Genomic DNA, 19965 nt, shown 5'->3' with positions numbered 1-19965 from the left:
CGCTACTGATTAGCACCCATCAGTTGAAATCAGTAGACAACAAAAAAACCCAAAGCCCTTCAGTGGCAATGACAATGAGGAGGTGATTCGATACACAGCAAAGACAGCAGCCACAGCAGGCCAGTCTATGGGGGCAGAGAGAGCAAAAACAATTAGTAATCCTCTAATCTGGGAAATACAGATCAACAAAATCTAATGCAGATAATATAGTTAAGGATTGCACAAATCCTCTCTTTTCCTTAAAACACTACATGAGGACTGCAATACAGAGCCAGATACATGGTTTTGTGCAGATTGCATGTGGAAATGTTGTTGCATATTATAAAAGCATATATGATTTGCTATCTCACTGCAACGACTTGACTAATGTGTGAAACAAAATGCTGCTGGTGAAGAGCAACAATAGTGTTATAGCTAAAGGTAGCAATAGCTTTTATAATGAATTTGTTCAGCAAAAAGACAGATTAAATACAGAAATTAATTGAAATTAGAGTACTATCAGTGATTACAAAAAAGGATGCTTAGTCAATGGAAGCAATAACTGTGTTACAAAAGTTTGTTTAGGGAAAAAAACACAACACATTTGCTTTGAGCCAGGATGGTAGTAAATGGAAAAATTACAGTGTACACAGACTCATCTTTCAGATTTTTATTAAATAGCTATTTTGATGAAAATCTCTTAAAAATGCCACTGCTAATATCCTAAACTACTCTTACTGTTCTGTTACTTTAAAAATAAAAGTAATACTAAACTTTGTTATGGCTCTCCTGTATATAAAAACAGCTTTACACACCAGCTAGATTGCTTGACTCAATTGTCATGTTTGATTAAATCTACAGATACAAAACCTTCAATTATCGATCAAACGAGCCAACTTCAGCATAGAATGATGATTGGGGAACCTTATCACCAACTAGGGCTCACCTTTATTCATTTATTTGTCTGTTTCTGTGACCAAACCGCTCTCATTTTCATGCTGTCTCCATCTCGTATTTGTGCATCCCAGTGTGTCACCATCTTCCCCTTAATAACACTCACTTCCTGTGACAGTCTTTAGTGGCACGCTCTGCACACAGCTGTAAAAGCTCTTCAACCCAACCCTGCAGGAGGTCTCTTATTGAAATACATGAGGTGTTTTTTAAAGGCTTTTATAAAGTTTTACTTTTTATTATCTCGTGTCATGAAGGCCTGATCAGCTGGGCCATGCTGTGCTCAATCTGCCGCAGGATGTTTTCTATTTTTAAGCAGCCTACTTATTTGATAAATTCTCTTTTAGATTTTTGAGTCACTCATGGTTGTCAATTCTTACATTTTGGCTGAGCTCAAAGGTCCTCGGACTCATACGTCTCCATTATGTTCAGTGGCAATAGAGGCAAGTCAGAAATACCATAGGCTGTTTTTAAACTAGCTTTAGTATGCTGTGATGAATTTAATTGAAGTAAATTAGTCTGTCATGGTGATGTAGTGTCGATATTGTTTATTCTATCAGTATTTACAAATCATTTGTTTATATTATCTATCAAACCAGGATACAAGCATTTACTGCTCTACAGACTTGTGCTACAGCTAAAAGTGACAGTTTATGAATAAGAAAATAAAGATCAACCATCTAAATATAAATCTTTAAAGGGAGAAAACACATTCAGGATAATGGTAACTCACTACACATTTGAATTCTGGACCTGTTTTGCATCATCTAACTACTTTCATTCCAAACATTTTAACGTTATTAGAGCCACTTTGTCTAAAATAAGGAACAGGTGTTTCATGTCCACTTAAAAATGCTTTAAAAATATATTTTCTAGTTAAAGATTTTTAAAGAAAAAAAAAAATCAAGGTCTTTATTAAAAATATTGACTTTAATCTAAAACATCTGCTAAAATAGCAGGTTTTAGTTTTCACACTGATGTTTCCAGTGCTGGAAGACTAAAGTAAATAAAGGAATTAGCTTTAAGCTCAAGCTTTATTAGCTTTAGTAGTATTTAGTATTTAAGATCGCAGCACAACATCACACTTCCTCAAGCTGAGAATTGATAAAAAGCCTAGACTTACAAAAATAACATTATTACAGGAGAGATTATTGGTGTTTCTTTAATTTGAAATGAGTCCGTTGTAGAGGAAAACTAACCTGTGGAACGTTGGTAGAACTTATGTGGTGCCTCCATATTTACTGTAACCTGTAATTACTAATATTATGTATGGCAGGCCTGACCCTCTAATGGGTTAATTGATGCTTTCAAATTAGTCTTTTGTGATTTCGGTGTGGCCATTTAAAAAATTATATATAATTTGCCTGACATTCTCTTTATCCAACTTTGTTTTTAAACTAGAAAGTCATGTAGGGACAGCTGGTAGAGTGTCGATACATGGAAGGTGATAAAGCAAATGCTCAAGACACAAAATTAGACAAAGCAGAAACATATCTAGTGCAAAAAAAGGTTAATTGTTTTATAAAACTGAATCACTAGAAAGAGAGTTTAGACCTAGATTTTACATGGTCAGGAAAAGCATGATGGATTTACTGGTTCTGTGTAGCTCTTTTTTTTAAAAGTCAGAACTCAGCTCAGCTTTAGATAGTGGGAGATTTCAGATAAGGAGACATATTAAGAGCTTATCGTCCAATCATGGGAAAATAGATTTTAATTTAATTTTAATTTGTAAACATTTTGCATGTGAAGGATTAAACCTTCCTTTTTTGTGCCCTTGGATTAAGTATACAGCTACAGCAAATGTTTGCTTGCCTCTTCTGAGAATATATTTCAAGAAATGGATGCACACAGTAGAAAATGAGACCAAGAAATTTGCAGAAGGAGAGAAAGCTGTCAAAGCTGCGGTATGTCTGCTTATGAGTGTTTCTGTTTCCTGCATGGATCCAGTCATTGTGCTGACCTGCCTATGAAATTCCACAGGGACTCCTTCCTCTTTTCCACTTCTTCCGTCTCTCCCTCCCCACTTCTGTTCAACTCACTCTTTCCTTCCTCCTCTGAGGGGCTGGAAGATTTGTCACTTACTACCTCTGACAGCAGAAATGATGAACAACCTAATGAGGAGGATTATCTTTCAGCTGTCGGTGAGAGAATCGGCCTGTGTTGGTTCCAGCTCTTACCTTTCCATAAGGGCACTTAGAAATGGGACAACCTAAAGAGCACCGCCCCAAACGTGAAGGTGGACAACAGTTGAAGATGCCACATGAAGAATTTTCAATAGTGTGGAAGGATGTAAACTACAGCCACTCTTCAGGTTTTCTCCCTCCCTGAGTCACATCTTCTCTCTTTCTTCATTGGGCTGGTTTCCAAATCTGCAGTGAATGCTCTTAGATCCAGAACAACTTCCTCCTCCTCCTTTGTCTGGGAGAGTTGTACCAACCGCATGGAGAATCAGTGGGATAAAGAAGAGGCATTTGAATTGCTCAACTAAACTAAGGCACTTCCTCAAAGGAGCCCCCAAGGAGCCATGGGAAGAGATAGGAGCCTTTCTAGACACTTTAGGTACGATGGTTTTACTTTAATTTAAGCATGTTGTGCTTTTTATGGTTTGCTGACATGCAACTGCATTTATTAAGGCATAATGTGATGCTAAATTTGAAGTATCGCTCATATCTGATAATATTTAATATTTCTAAATCTGCAAAAAACAAAAAACAATGCCATTCTAGAAGAAAACTCTGTTGTGAAATGGTTTTGACAGTCCTATTATCATCCGGCTTAGAATTTACTGCTCTGTGGCTTATAATGTGCCTTGGGTTTGCAAACTCATGCTTGGCTCATCTGTCAAACTGGCTGATCAGAAGTGGGTCTGCTAATAATTATTTTTGCAATGAGTTTCCCAGCTGATTGCATTTGTCATTCATCCCTCTGTGCATTGTCCTTGATCCACCCCTCCCTCAGACCCAATTATAGACTCCTCTCGGCCTCCTTATAATTTAGGGCATCCTGAGGCCTACATCCAACTTTAGTGAAAGAAAGCACAAAAGTTTAAATTGATCTTTTTTAGAGCAAATCAACTCCTGTAAGTAAAATTCTACAATTTGGTATAATCAGATTCTTAGCACCTCTACTTCTAAAATATCCTGCACACCCTTTTTGACAGTACAACAGTATTTTATCTTATCATTTAACATTTCGTAATGTTGGAGTATAGACAACATGGAAGCAAATAGATGGTCTATCCTAGACCATCACTCCTTTACCTATATCTAAGCATGGAGTCAAAGAAATGGTCTGTGGACCTCAGACACAGGATTAGCCTGAAGCACAGATCTGCAGAGGGATACAGAAACATTTCTAGTGCTTTAAAGGTTCCAATAAGCCTAGTGGCCTCCATAATTGGTAAACGGAGGTAGCTTGGAACTAGCAGGACAATTCCTTGATCGAGCCGGCCATTTAAACTGAGCCATCAGGGAAGAAGAACCTTAGTGAGGGAGGTGACAAAGAACCCCATTGTAACTCTGTCAGAGCTTTCTTCTGTGGTCAGAGGATAACTTATCCTAACTATCTCTGCAGCAATCCACCAATCAGGCCTATGTGAAAGAGCAGCCAGATGAAAGCCACTCCTTCATGAAAGCACAAGGGAGAGCTTATCTCCTGTTTTGCAAAAAGACACCTGATGGAACTCTCATGTTTGAAGGCAACCAGTTTATCACCAAGCCATCACTATCCCTACAGTGAAGCATGGTAGTGGGGGCATCATGTTATGGGGATGTTTTTTAGTAGCAGGAACCAGCAGAATAGTCATGCTAGAGCATATGTCTCTAACTTAAGGCCCGTGGGTTGAATCTAGCCTGAATTATTTAGCGCTCAAAAGAAAAAAAAGATAATAATGTCATAAAACCTATGATGGCTAAAACTGTTAAAAAAGTGAGGGTAATGTTATCATAACAGAGCAGAATGCTTTTATAAATAGAACAATGATTTAAAAAGTTTCATTTATACAACTGAAATTTACCAAATTTTAAGGAATGTTCATGCTGACATGACCAGATACAAAGATGAGTTTTGCACCTCTGGGTAAAAGGGAAAGATGAATGCAGCAAAGAACAAAGATACCCTGGATGAAAACTTGCTCCAGAGCAATTGATCTTAAAGAAGTTGTTTTAAAACCACTGAATGTCCTGGAGATACCAAGCCATTTAGACCTGATTTTTTTAAACATCTGTAAATAACTGAAAATGGCTGTTGCATGCATATCTCCTACTCAACTTGAAGGAGCTTGAGATTTACTGCAAAGAAGAATGGGTAAAACTATCCACAGATAGGTGAGCTACCTTTTAGCATATTATACAAGAAGACCTAAGGCTGGAATTCCTACCAGAGTTGGATAAACAATGTATTAACAAAGGTTGTTACATTTATTTTCTTAATAAATTAGCAACAACATCCAAATCCTTTTTGACATTGACATGACAGCATATTGTGTGTTAATTTAATACCATCAGGAATTGAATTGTAACATGACTAACTGTGGAAGAAGTGCACTCTCTGTATGCACTGTAGATGTTCTGGGATGTAGTTTTATGCTTCTTGAAAAAGATAATAGAAATGTATTGATAGGGAAATATGAGTCCAGAGTTTATAAGATGTGATAATGATTTAACATAGAACCTAAGAAAGCCTAGGTGCTACCAACCAGCCATCCAACATCATCCCTTACCATTTTGATGCACAAAATATAGAACAATGTTCAGTGGGCTCCTTCACTTTCCAGCCCTGGCCAGTAAAAAATCATCGGGGATGTGAGTGTTTTTCAGGGAAGTTATATGGCCTACATAAACTGTAAACTACAGACGGCACAGATTCATTTCAAATAGCTACATGACCCCGTCCTAGAAAGAGCTCTAGTTCTGTGCCCTCTCTCTTTCTGTCCTCATGCCTCCTTTAGATTCTGCAGCCTGTGGTTATCTGCGTCTGTCACTGAGATTAAGACGTCATCCTGATATTACATAAAAACAGGGCATGAAGATAACTTTGCAGCATGGTGTGGCTGATGACTATCCCGTTAGGAAAATGTTGATTGTGTTTCCTGAAAGAATGCACAAAGCATTTAATCACTGTCACCTACTTATACGCAATCTCCCAGTAGTTTGCAATCTACATGGTTTTGCTTGAATGCAACAGAGAACACAGTCTTGTGATTATAAAACAGCAAATACTGTAGAGTACATCCTACAAACTGTTTTCTTTATGTTATTATTTTAAGCATTTCTGCTGTTGAGTGAGGCTATAGGGAGAAGGTAGGTGTCAGTCAGCCAGCAAAATACCCCCTTGTGATTCAGCAGTTATTTAAGGATTCCCTTTAAAGATTGCATTTGTTGCAATGGGTCCTCAGATTGGAAAAGAGAAAAACACTTTAGCATTGCTGCCAAACTATGTATTTTCTATGGATATGTTGCAATACTTGAAAAGGAGTATGTGCTTTTAGAAAGTGTATGTGATGTGCAAGTTGAGTTTGAATGGTCTATGGTTGGAAAAAAATAATAGCATTGTGTCGGAAGTTATATTTAGCACTGAAATTTACTGGATTCAAATACATAGTGGCTCTCAGTTTTGAGTGGTGTGAAAGGTTTGACAATGTATAATTTCGATATATAATATGACAGATGAAAATGATGAATTTGTGGTTTATGTGTTCATAGCCTTTAGCTAAGACTGTTGAAGCACTGTTTGATTTAAAATCAGCATTCATTTTTCTTTACTTAGTATGTAACATGATAGCATATTTTGACCAGGACTCAGTCTTGTAAAAAAAATCCCTAAATGTTTGTAATTGGGAAGGATTTACTTTCAAATTTTGACTCATCTGCCTCTGTTATTTTCCTCCAATAAAGTCTTTTTAGGTGAATTTCCCCGCAAACACCAGACGTCATTTAGATGGTGGTGTTTAGGCCACTTTTGGTCGGTCCATTGTAATATTGATTTTGTCCAGAAATAGTTGTTGAAAATTGTGCTGTATCTGGTCAGTCTGATTTTTTCCCACTTAAGTCCAATAAAAGACACTGAAAAGACCATTCAAACCCAGTTTTCAAAGTCTTTTCAATGATCTGAAAACTACTGCTTTTCACCTTTCACTTTTTAACCAAAAGTAGACATTGTTTCTATGTAAATCATTTTCTCTTTTAAATGTCTTTTCAACCAGTTTTTGCTTATCACAGTGATGTAGATTGGTACTGCTTTCCCATATTTTTTTAATTACAGCTTTTACCAGTGCAGATTTCCTTACAAGTTTCCAACATAATCAGCAAATATTGACTAGGGTAGAGTTAGGGGGTTATTTGTCTGAACACTCTTTGAGGAACAAAATTATTCTCTGAATTTATCCATAATGTCCAGTCCATAAATCAGACTCTGTCGGTGTCACTTCCTGTTACGGTGACTACCAAATATCTTTATCTAATGTTCCACTTTACTTACCAATGCCTCGGTTAAACTGTTCTTTTTTTGCTCTGTCTGATTGCCATTGGTAATCATTAAATAATATTGATCAGTGGTGCTTTGCATAAAGCAATTATGGTTGAATGTGGGCGTCCAGGGGGCCGAACATGAGGTGGCGCCTTGGATGCAAACTCTGTGGTACAAATTGCTTAAATTTTATGCATGCACATGTTTTTAAAAATCAATATGGATTCCATGCAATGCTTTATAAATGAGGCCCCAGATTTTTTACATTTAGACAGTTATGATAGTTACTTGTCAGAGCTGATCAGGCTTAGAATTGGCATAATCTGTACAGAGAAGATATTTAATTCACTTAATTCACTTCACTGCTCAACCTGAATGATAAGTCGTCCTATGTATGATGGTGGCATCTCGGAAATAATGCACTCCGTGAAACCAAAGGCTTTCTCTCCCTCCTCTGCACAGCAGAAACTCCTAAGACACAAAAACAAGAGATATATTGATGAGTGAGCTAGCACCATTACGCAGTTGAGATGGAAATTAAGGATTTTTGACCACTCATTAAAATTGTGCCTTTTACTTTTTTTATATGCTGTTAATGCTCTTGAAGATAAGGGAAAAAACACATTCTCTATGCAAGGAACTTTTCTTTATCCTAACTGATGAGAGATGAGGAATTCTCCTGCAGGAAGTAAAATGTCATAAAAGGGATTTGAAAAGCATATCTATTTTGTTCTGCATTGGAGTAATCAGATGCAAACCCCTCTTGTCTTTTTCCATTTTAGACTACTTTTTTTATTTGAATAAATTAACTTCTGCTGCACAGAAAATGCACTATGAGCCAGTTTACAGAAGGTTTGCTCAACACACCAATTATCACAGGCTAAAATGCACTGTTATTGCTTCAGTTATTAGCTTTCTTTGCTTTAAAAGGAGCAATATGTTGAATTATAAGAGTAGAAAAAAATACCATCCGTTGGGGAGTGGAGTGCTTTCTCCCAGAGGTGTTCTTACACTCAGCTCCCTCCTCTTCTGGATTAGTAGCAGTGAGCTGTACTGATTCTGAACACTTTACCTACAGCTGCTGTGCTCATCGCACGCAAGCATGAGAACTCTTATTTAAATGTTGGACTAGTTTCTTCAACTTGTTTCTGTCCTTCTATAAAGCAAATGGACTATTAGTTTTCCGGTGGAGACCTGAAGAAATTTGGAAGCAATAACTCAAACTTTAGAGGGGATTTGTGTTGAAATGTTGACATGTTATCATTTTAAGCTTTTGTTCTCAGTTTGATTTTTTTTTTTATTACGTGTTTCTGCAATGTTGGCCAGGATCTTCATTCCCAAAAAGCACCGGGAGCGTTTCGACGAGGTTGTCTCTCAGAGCTTGATGAGCAGACTGAAGGGCCGCAGCTTCAGCGACCCCAGCCGTAGCCACCTCCGCCGCAGCAGGAGCGAGGACCACCCCGAGCGTCTCCTCGTCTCCACCAGGGCCAGCTCAGTGCCACGCACCCACGCAGAGGAAGGCGTGGTGCCACCTGCCAGAGGCATGCGCAAGACCACCTCCCTCATAGCTGGCCACTCTGGTGGCACCACCACCAACTGCAGGTCTGTATCAAGTAATAATTTGGTTCTTATGGGAAATCGGTGAGGGAGGAATGTTTGCACACTCAGCTGGAATAAAGTTACAACAGTTAATCAGGCTGTAATCAAGGCCAGACCAGCTAACTCAAGCTATACTTGTCCATCCATCCATCCATCCATCCATCCATCCATCCATCCATCCATCCATCCATCCATCCATCCATCCATCCATCCATCCATCCATCCTCTTCTGCCCCTGGGCCTCCTCCTGGTGGGAGAACAGAGAACAGACCCCAAGATATTTAAACTTCTCCACCAGGGGAAGTACATCCTCCCCAACTCAGCGATATATTTGTCCAAAATGAAAATTGATTAAATAATCTTGAACAGTAAGAGTGACAAAAACTCTGGTGAAAATCTGCCAATGTTAAAATGGCAAAAATACAGACTATAGCCAAATATATACCAAAACTAATTAGAAATATAAGATGCAAGTATCAGTTAATCAGTTGTGTATGAAAGGATAATTAATATATGGAGTGCAACAAACAAACCCAATGAAGCCGAGCAAACCTAAATAGATACCTTGTTCTGCTGTAGGTAGAGCTATGGTTGTAGATAAACAATATTGGGCCTAAGTTTCACCAAGCAGCAGCTGACTCTAAACCCCTCGCATTTCCCCTGAGAGTCAGAATGCTAACTGTTACCAAAGGCGGATACAAATAGGTGCATTGATTAAAATCTCAACCCATTGAAACATCTTTTTTATGTCTATAATGACATATTCCAAACATCATCATTATATTGTTATTCATTCATTTCTTTTTCAGTCTTTGCATTTGAAGTCACTGTTTTTTTAATATAACCTGAAATCTGTCTCTGCAGGACAGTGAGAGTCTGTAAGGGCAACATGAGTTTTGGCTTCACCCTCAGAGGCCATGCTCCAGTGTGGATTGACTCAATCATCCCTGGTAAGTTTTTGTATGTTTTTTTTGTGTTTGTTTTGGGTTTTCTTTTTAACTGCACACCAGTAAACAGAAATTCGTTACATATTTATGACGCTACACATCTGTTAAGCAGTGATTGTGAAATGTTATCCCTGCTCTATTCTTGCTGCTCTGCAGGGAGCCCTGCAGACAAGGCAGGTTTAAAACCAGGAGATCGGATCCTTTTCTTGAATGGACTGGACATGAGGTTAGCTTCCTGATTAAGTTGATCGTATATATATTTTTACATATTTTCCTTCAAACTGAGCTAATTATGCCACATAAGATAAACTATGTTAAACATCTTAACATGTCTGGCTGTTAGAGTGTCTGTTTGTGGGTCCAACAGCTACCACACTGCATATTTCCATTTTTGTCTAAAAATAGCTTAACTTTAAAGACAAGGGATGAAAAGGACATGGATAAAAGAATGTAGAAGTGTTTGTCTTCTGTGAGTACAGAGCATGTCACAACTCAGTAGCTATTTCAAGAATAAAGCATAAAAGGATCTGCTGCTTTTTCAGTGAATAGTGTGTTCTTTTTCTGTTTTCTCTCCATATCCAAGTCAAAAGCAGTTTTTTTTATGTTTCTGCATTGCACTTTGTTTTGTGTACATTTTGTTCGAATTGCAGGACTTCTTCTCATGAAAAAGTTGTGTCCATGCTCCAAGGAAGTGGAGCCATGCCAACCCTGGTAGTGGAGGAAGGCCCGCCTACTTTTCCCCTGGCCGAGCAGGACCTTGCCGGGGGCGGCGTTTCCACAGACCGGGCACGCTCTCCGGTGCTCGTCTCTCTGCAGTGGGTGGCTGACATCCTGCCACCCAGCATCAGGGTTCAGGGGCGCACCTTTGGACAACAGCTGGAACATCTGCTTACCATCCAGGAGAGGTATACCATCTGCAAGGCTTTGGAGAACTTCTTTCAGCTGTGGACCCAGAGTGTAGAACACTGCAACTTGTGGTACAAATAAGTAAAAAGACAGAAACAGAAATAAAAAAACACAAACATTTGTTGGGCAAAAATATTTATTAAAACAAATCTTTTTCGTATTTCCTTTCATATTATTTATAATTTATATTTTTCATATTTTTTATATATTATTGTATTATATATTTGATAAATACTTTTGTTTTTATTTGATTTTATATTTCTGTTTGATGATATTTATACAATCATCATATTAAGGAAATTAAGGCTTTTTAGACTTGGTCCAGAGATCTTGAAATATATTTTATTGTTCTAGTTTCTTCTTATTTTGTTGTAAAATATAGTAAAATAGATTTTTACTTCAACTTTAAAGTTGTTTGTTATCTGACTTTTTTTAAAGATTGCACTTAAATTAAACTTCTTAGATCCCTTATTATTTAAAATTTTATGCGACAGGTAAGTATTGTCATACTTTATTAACATTTTTACACAAATCAAAAGTTAGGATGTATTGATTAAATCAGATTAAAGCAGAAATTAAAAAAAATCTTATACCACTCATGTTTGTTCTGTATGGTTTAGATCACATGTCTGCAGGGTAGTCCCTGAGTTTAACCTACACTTTTTTTCCAAATCAGTGTGACCTATGGCTTGACAGCCAGGTCACCTCTGTCACCCTGCCTGTGCTTCCTTGGTTACAGGAACGTCGACACGCTAATTGTGGATGTGTTCCCAGTGCTTGATACTCCAGCCAAACAGGTGATCTGGCAGTTTGTTTACCAGCTGCTGACCTATGAAGAACAGGAACACTGCCAGAACAAAATTTCTCGATTTCTTGGATATAAAGCACCAGGTTTGTTCACATTTATTGTAATATTTCACTGGATATTGGCTCAAATAGACTCTTTTTTCAGAGTCTCTTGGTTATCTGGAGGTAAATCAATGATATGCTGAACTGCTGTGATCCTGCAAACTTTGTTTCCTCTTCCTCTGCATGACCTGTATGTGTTTTTCAGTTCCACCACCACCTCCTCCTCCCCCTCCTCCTCCGGAGCCTGAGTCTGCTGCCCCTGAGCCCCACCGCCGTAGCAGTTCCATGAGGGTGACAGGGACCACATACAGGAGTAGTGTTAGGGGACGTAGCTCTGATGACCTGGTCATTGGCACACACTTGGGAATGGGTACTGAAATTTGATATCTCTGCATCAGGAGCAAAACTAACACTTGAGACCACAAGCAGTGTCAGACTCACTCTCATAATCTTTAAATGTAAAATGTGCAAAATGTCAGGTATGTGCGACATCAAAGATATTATGAGAAGTCGTTTCAAAACTTGTATCACCATTAATGTGATTCATGTAATCTACACTTTAACTTCAAAGCTAAATTCTTAAGGGCAGCAGATACAAACACTTGAATTGCACAATGACCTGGTTGGTGTACACACCCTTAAAACCATATTTTGTTGAAACACCTTTTTAATTTATTTAAAGCATTCAGTCTTCTTAGAAGGGAGTCAATCTGGATGTCAGTTTTGATATAGCATAACTACTGACTCTACTGTCTAAAATAATTTCCCTCCTCTTGGAAGGAAATGGAGAGGAGATTAAAGATATTATTAAAATGAGTTTTGGCAGAAATGCCCTCAGAGTGGGCCTACAGCTTGGGATACTCTGGCTAAAAACCACATCTCCATGGTTTATCCAAGTTCTTCTGACATTCAGGACACCTCTGCAGCCACAGCATAAGCAAACTTTCTGGCAACGCAATAATAGTTATGCTCTACCGGGGGGCAAAGACATTTAAAAAGATCATTGAGGTATTGAAGCTCCACACCACATTAAGATGGTGAAATGTATGCAGCTAAGCAGGACATTCCTATTATGGCAGCCAAACTACATTTTAGGGCAAACAAAATTACCAAATCTGATGGCAAATGTGGACTTAAGAAGACTGCATGCTGAGTTTTATTATCTAATGTTGATCTTTTACATGATCGTGGTGGCTTATTTGGCTCCATAGTTACAATGGATTTCAGTTATATTTGAATTTTTTATGGTTTAATAAATGTTTTGGCAAACAATTAGAGACTCTATCATCTACGATGTTTTGCTGAAATGGTTCAACATCTACCAAAGTATATCAAAACCATGGTATGTATAAAGTTATTGTATGCACATAGGTGTCCGTACAGAGCAAGGACTGGAGACTATGAGGTTGGCTCCAGGAGAAAGGCAGTCAGGAGATGGAACATCTCTTCCTGAGACTCCCAACAATCTCACAAATGTATGCAGCACTGCCAAATTTTATTAAGAATATACACTGTTTAATATTTGTTGAAACGGTCTTATAACGGTTTGTGTGTATTTTTCTTGTTAAAAGCTGTCAGCTGTGTATGCTGAATTGGAAAATATGTACTCAGCCAAGAGGTCCAAGTCTTTAAAAGGTCGCCCTCCTCCTGCTACTGAGAGTTTGCTGGACCTGGAACCTTTATCGCGCACAGGGTCTCCTATGTCGATTGCTAACACAGGTAAATAAAATGTATATTTGTAATTTGGTCCAAGAGAAGATAGCGTAAATTACATACATGAATAAAGTAACTAATTTTTGAATCCAATAAAGCCAATGTAGTTATGGTATGGTGGAGGATGTTCTTTTTACGGGTTGATCATCAAATTAAGTGATCCTCTTAATTGTCGATCATTCTGGGGATATGTTTACGTAAGGCCGTCCTACGCGCTTATCCCCATTTTCACTTACCAGTGGTGAGTCTGACATAGTGGAAGAATTGAAAATCTTCATGTGGAAAGTAAGCTTGTTTGAGTGATGCAAACAGCAACTTTCAAACAGAGCATGCATGAGGAAAAAGGGCGGGTCTTTTCAAATATTTGTGAAAATCCTCCACTATACCTTTAATGATAAGCTCTCAGTGTCTATATCAATAATTATTATTTATCTCAGGGGGACGAAAAGGCTCCTCCCCTCATTCTTCATGGCCAGATCCTCTTCCCAGTCCACCTTCATCCCAGTTTTACCAACCAGGCTTGACGAGCCAGAACAGTGGAGAGTCTAATCCCTACATAAGCCTGGACAGCCCTCCTACTTCACCTCTGGAAACAGACTTCCCGTCCAGCCCACCTGTTCACCGCAGCAACAAACGGCGGTACACCTTCTCCAAACCTCCCCGTTCAGAAGACACAGATCGCTTTCTGGACGCTCTGAGCGAGCAGCTGGGACAGAGGGTTGCGATTGTTGATGACTTCCTGAACCCTGACAATGACTACGAAGAGGTAGTCAACACAAGAAACAGAAAATGGCATCTTTTTCAGTGATGAATTAATAGTAGATAAATGAAATGAGATACTTAACTAACCAGTAATATGTTTCAACTCGTGTCTAATTAGTCTCCAAATGAAAATTGGGGCATACCGCCTTTACCTTTATAAAAGGTAACAAGATTAAAATCTGTAGATAAATCTTTAAATACGTACTTAAAAGTGATTCTCAGGGAGTTTGAATAATTATAGAGGGCACAATTACACGGATTACTGGAGATGCTTCAATTGATATGTACAAATCTTTAGTAACTTTAGAGAACATCCATTGGAACTATAAACTACATTACTTAATCAGAAATGTACTATATTCAATGTTAAGACATAGTGAGAGAAAGTTGCCAGTTCTGTTTTTGTTTCAAGTTTTCCACAGGTTTCACTCTGAATTTAAAGGTCTAATGGTATGTACTTGGTGTTAATGTCAGGATGTTGTGCAGATGGGATTCCCAGATGAAGACGATGAAGATAATGAAGATGAGCTCGGTGTGGATGAGGAAGAAAATGGAGGCTTTGTGGCTCCAGAGCTGAGCAGTCCGAGTGACGTCCAAAGCAGCAGCGGTGAAGAGAACGCATCCTCTCTCACATATTCCTCTTCTTCTGATCACATTCCTCCTCCCCCTATGACACCACCTCCACCTCCGCCTGTTCAGTTCAATGACCCACCCCCTCCTCCTCCAGCACCTCCACAAAGTCAGCCTCAACACAAGCCAGAGCAGGAATCTACTACCTACACTCCTGAGCACATGCCAAGGGCATATGTGCCAATCCGACGGAAATCTGGCCCCCCTCCACCACCACCTCCACGTAGTAATTTGCCACCAAAACGCCACTCTTTGCATAAAGTCCTCCCTACAAGAGAAGATCTACAGGTCCGAGCCACCTTACAAGAGCTAAAAGCATACCAGGAGAGACAGCAAGCTTACGAGGAGAGGCAAGCATATGAGGAGCAAAAGGCTTATGAGGAACAACAGCTTTATCAGGAACAACAGGCCTTTAAGGAGAAAATTTTAAAAGAGAGACAAGCTTATGAGCAGAAGGCTTACGAGGAGCAAAAAGCTTTTGAGGAGCAGCAAATGTATGAGGAGCAGAAAGCCTACCAAGACAGACAAGCATATGAACAGCACCAGTCTTACCAGGAACAAAAAGTACATGAACAACATCAAGCTTACAAAGAACAGAAGGCACTACAGGAGCTACAAGCCTACCAGGAGCAAAAGGCCTTTGAGGAGCGCCGAGTTTATGAGGAGCGGCAAGCATTTGAAGAAATGCAGCAGATATACCAAAGTCACCAGTCTATGCCTGCTCAGCCAACACAACAAAAAGCCCATTCACCTCTTCCTCTCCAACAACTACATCAGTCATTGCCTCCGCTCCCCTCTCAAGAGACCCCCCATCAACATGCCAACCATGCCCTTTACATGATGCGACAAGTACAGCAGCAGCAACTGGCCCACCAGAGTCACCACCACAGACGGTTGTCTCGTTCAGCGCCTCCACCACATCAGCCCTCCCCTCACCAATCCGCCCGCCCTAGCCAGCAAGGTCAGTATGCAGAGGGAATTTACCAAAGTCATCAAGGCATGAGACCCCAACCTCATCATTCGTCAACAGAGATACTCCACCAAGGTATAGCACATCATTCCTCCAATGATATGCTCCATCAGTTGCACCAATCCCAGGCACACCACTCCTCAACTGAGATGCTTCAGCAAATGCAACAGGCCCATGCTCACTACTCGTCATCAGAAATGCTTCACCAAATGCACAAAGGCAAGGCCCATCACTCCTCGGCTGAGCTATTACACCAATCTCAACAAATGCAGCAAATGATGCCTCACCACTCCTCAACCGAACTTCTCCATCAGGCTCACCAGATGCACAGAGGCCAAGCCCATCATTCATCAAGTGAGCTTCTCCATCAGGTCTATGAACACAAGCCCCATCACTCATCTACAGAACTCCTCCATCAAGCCGGTCAAGTGCTCCAACCAAAGGCGCATCACTCCTCCACGGAAATTTTGAATGAAATTCAGCAGGAACCTGCCTCCCTCCCAGTCCAGTTTACACGTGAAAGCCAGTCCCATCAGAGTCGCAGGAGTATCAAAGGCCATCATCAGACAGATGTGTCCTTACAAGGAAGACACAAAGACCAGCAGATCCAACAAATCCATCAACCCCAGCCCACTAAACCTTCTCCTCAAAGACCCCATTCCATCCAGCAGACTCACCACCATTCCAGTACACCTCAGATCCACCACATCCACCACATGACCCCTCAGCCCCCTCCTCCCCAGAGCTACCAACACCACATTCAGGTCATTCATCCTCCTCAGCAGCCACATAGACCACAGCCACTGCTCTCAACTTTTCAACCTCTCCAACTTCACCAACCCACCCACTCCACCTTCCAGCCCCTACCCCAGCTCCATCAGTCACAGCATAATGTCCAGTCCGCCACCCAAACCGGCCGTCCACAGTCTCAGCCCTCGCATCACCTCCTGCAGTCCCAACAGCAGCATCAAGCCCAAACTCACCACAAGCAATCCCAGAGTCAGCCCCAGTCCCTCCCTCACTCCCTATCTGATCCCACAGAGCATATGGGACCACCTCCTCCACCACCTCTTCCACCCCCATGCTCCCCTCCACCGCTGCCAAGACCCAGTCTGTCTCGGATGGACTCACACCACATGAGTGTGAAGAGGCTGCGCTGGGAGCAGGTTGAGAATTCAGAGGGAACCATATGGGGACAGGTGAGTTAAGAAACGTTTCTAAAAAAAAAAGAAAAGTTCAAACAAGTTGTTCAAAGGCTTGCAAAAGTTTTTATTTCCCTTAAACGTGGCCACATTTTGTAACATCAGAAGCACTGATTTCAAAGTATTTTATTGGGATCTTATATGTATCATGGCCCTGTATCATGGCCCATAACGTTCTGCCCAATTGTAAAGGAAAAGGGTTTTCAGTTTTTGTTCCTAAAATACAGATCTGCCTCCCATAGTTAATGCTTTGTGGAGACATATTTTACTGCTTTATGTTACTAGTTTTACTAATCTACACAGTAGAAGGTTTGATTTTTTAGAAAATACCTTAAAGCGATATTGTGGGATAATGGAGGTATTTTACTCAGATGAACACTTTACCCTAGCACAGGGGTGGGCAATTCCAGTTCCTGAGGGTGGTATCCTGCACTTTTAGATGTGCCTTTGGTTCAACACACCTGAATCAAGTAATTAGATGCTTGAGAGGACTCTGGAAGAACTGGCTGCATACTGAGGAGGTGGCTCAGCCATTTAATTAAGATGTGTTGGACCAAGGATGGATCTAAAAGTTTTGGATAACGGACCTCAGGTACTAGAATTGCCAACCTCTGCCCTTGCATGTCACTGTCTTAAACATGTATTGCAGCGACTGTACCTGCCATGTGTCAAAGCGTGTTGCAAATGTAACCATATCATCCAATTAAAGTTTGAGTAAAGCAAAGGAAAAGGACAAAAATCAACAACACAGACATGTCAGTGAAGTGAATGCTTACATTCTGGCATTTACTGTGGCAAAAAGTCAGTGTTTACCATGGCTAAAGCTACCCATGTAAACCTAAAATTCTGTACCAATAAGATAAGTTTTTGTTTACAGGATCTACTGTTATACTTTCTATGGTAACAAGTAACAATTTCCAATTAAACCGAAAGGAAAGACTTAGCTTTGCTCAGGGAGAAACATGTAAACTGTAGCATACCATTAAAATCTTTCTCCTTCATTAGTCTTTCCACCAGGAGAAATTTGTATTGTCTTTTTTAATGTCTTGGGTTCTGTACTCTTTTAAGTTCATTTTCTTGGGGATGGTGAAACCGTTTCTTGTGCTGCTGCTGCATACACATGGTCCTACATTGTGCTGTAGTAGTGCAGACTTTCAGTTGTTGTGTTAGCATCTCAAAATGATCTTCCCCGCTGCTTCTCAATAACACTGATCTGCCAGAAAAGGGAAACGCGCTGTTAATTCGTGTTAGTACTATTTTGTCCCTCACCAGGCTCTTTACTTTCAAGATGGCAGACTGTTATGGTGCTTCCCTAACTGGTGACCAGCCTTTTGTGTTATACGAAGTTCCTCGCTTATGAAAATGGATCTGATTATTAGTGGAGGTAATAATACACCAGTAATATCACAATAACACATATAGTATGTAAATGCAGTCATTGACTTCAGGCAGTAAAAAAGAGAAGTGGTTACACAATATCCCTTGAAGCTTATGCACATTGGATGGAGATTGATCTGTTATCAATTGCAACCCTTTTCCCAGCTTAGAGATAAGACTTAATTAATCTTAGAGAAACGTCCATGCCAGTTCATAAAGGTATAGTGGAGGACGTTCTTTTGCCGGTGGATCATCAAAATAAGTGGACTTCCTAATTGTCATTCATTCAGGTGATACTGAGGTGATTTACGTAAGGCCGTTATACGTGCTCGTCCCCAGGTTGCTATCTTACTGGTGGTGAGTCTGACATAGTGGAAAAAATTTCTTTTGGAAAGTAAGCTTGTATGAAAGATGCAAACAGTAACTTTTTAACACAGCGTGCACAAGGAGAAATGGGCTTGTGCACACGTTTAATAGACGTTTCATCTCGAGAGCAGGTACAGGGTTGTACATGTGCGTTTTTTGTTTTTTTTTAAGTTGAGAGGGGGGGTCTCTTCAAAAATTCACAAAAATCCTCCACCATACCCTTAACCATTTCAAAGCCTCTGCTCAGATGATTTGCAGGGATGGCTTTCTCTCACTTATACTAGTTTGCACACACATGCCAAAATAGGAGTCAAAGATGTATGAACCCTTTTAAAATGCACTAAGAATGGATAAAATATCAGGCCTTTTCTCAATCCGGTTTCCAAGTCCATTTTTTTTGTGTGGGGATTAAACTAAAGGATTCAGGGATTTCTTTTCTTTATCTTCTCTTTGAAGTTGGGAGAAACTTCTGATTATGAAAAGTTGCATGACATGGTGAAATATCTGGACCTGGAGCTGCACTTTGGTACACAGAAGAGCTCATGTGAGTCCATGCAATATGATCTTATTGTGCTTAATGTGTAAGTGTGGGTACATTATGTACATGTATTGTGCAATTACTATTACCCTGTGTAATAACCTGTTTATATTTGATACCCAGTCCAATAGCTATACATATATACCCTTCTGTATAAATACCCATTTTAATACCCTGTACAATAATCCTGCTAAATAAGAGACTTCACCTGTCATATATATATATATATATATATATATATATATATATATATATATATATATATATATATATATATATGCACACTGGTGCCAAAAAGTATTTAGTCAACCAGTGATTGTGAAAGTAGAAGTACTTTCACAATCACTGATCAGTGATTTGTGATTTTTATCATAGATAAACTTTAACTATGAGATGAAAAAAAAAAAATAGAAAAATAAAAAATCCAGGAAACCACATGGTAGTATTTCTTAATTTTAGTGAAAAATAAGTATTTGGTCAATAAGTAAAGTTCAACTCAATACTTTGTAACATAACCTTTTTTGGCAATGACTGAGGTCAAACATTTCCTGCAAGTCTTCACCAGGTTTGGACACACTGTAGCTGGTATTTTGGCCCATTCCGCCATGCATAACTCTTCTAGAGCAACAATGTTTCGGGGCAGTTGCTGGGCAACACCGACTTTCAACTCCCTCCACAAATGTTCTTTTGGTTTGAGGTCTGGAGACTGGC

General features: G+C 39.6%; 1 protein-coding gene across 3 annotated transcripts in view; it reads left to right on the top strand.

The window, feature by feature from the left end:
* The window catches only part of grid2ipa (glutamate receptor, ionotropic, delta 2 (Grid2) interacting protein, a), a 36307-nt gene that overhangs the window by 8418 nt on the left and 7924 nt on the right, over positions 1-19965 (top strand). The window contains exons 1-12 of one of the 3 annotated variants that reach the window (XM_038307727.1): positions 3017-3489; positions 8722-8997; positions 9859-9944; positions 10098-10167; positions 10592-10884; positions 11583-11738; positions 11902-12066; positions 13068-13171; positions 13268-13415; positions 13847-14175; positions 14646-16970; positions 19173-19260. In XM_038307727.1, coding sequence (XP_038163655.1) covers positions 3455-3489; positions 8722-8997; positions 9859-9944; positions 10098-10167; positions 10592-10884; positions 11583-11738; positions 11902-12066; positions 13068-13171; positions 13268-13415; positions 13847-14175; positions 14646-16970; positions 19173-19260 — 4075 coding nt within the window. In that variant the 5' untranslated portion in view covers positions 3017-3454. Of the gene's footprint in view, positions 1-3016; positions 3490-8721; positions 8998-9858; positions 9945-10097; positions 10168-10591; positions 10885-11582; positions 11739-11901; positions 12067-13067; positions 13172-13267; positions 13416-13846; positions 14176-14645; positions 16971-19172; positions 19261-19965 lie in introns of those variants that run through there. The other 2 variants (XM_038307725.1, XM_038307726.1) reach the window with 2 other exon arrangements.

Source organism: Cyprinodon tularosa, unplaced genomic scaffold (genome assembly GCF_016077235.1).
Source record: "Cyprinodon tularosa strain WSP-4 unplaced genomic scaffold, ASM1607723v1 ctg62, whole genome shotgun sequence".
Classification (NCBI taxonomy): Eukaryota; Metazoa; Chordata; class Actinopteri; order Cyprinodontiformes; family Cyprinodontidae; genus Cyprinodon; species Cyprinodon tularosa.
Note: the sequence above shows the minus strand (reverse complement) of the source record. Positions and strands in the feature narration are given on the sequence as shown.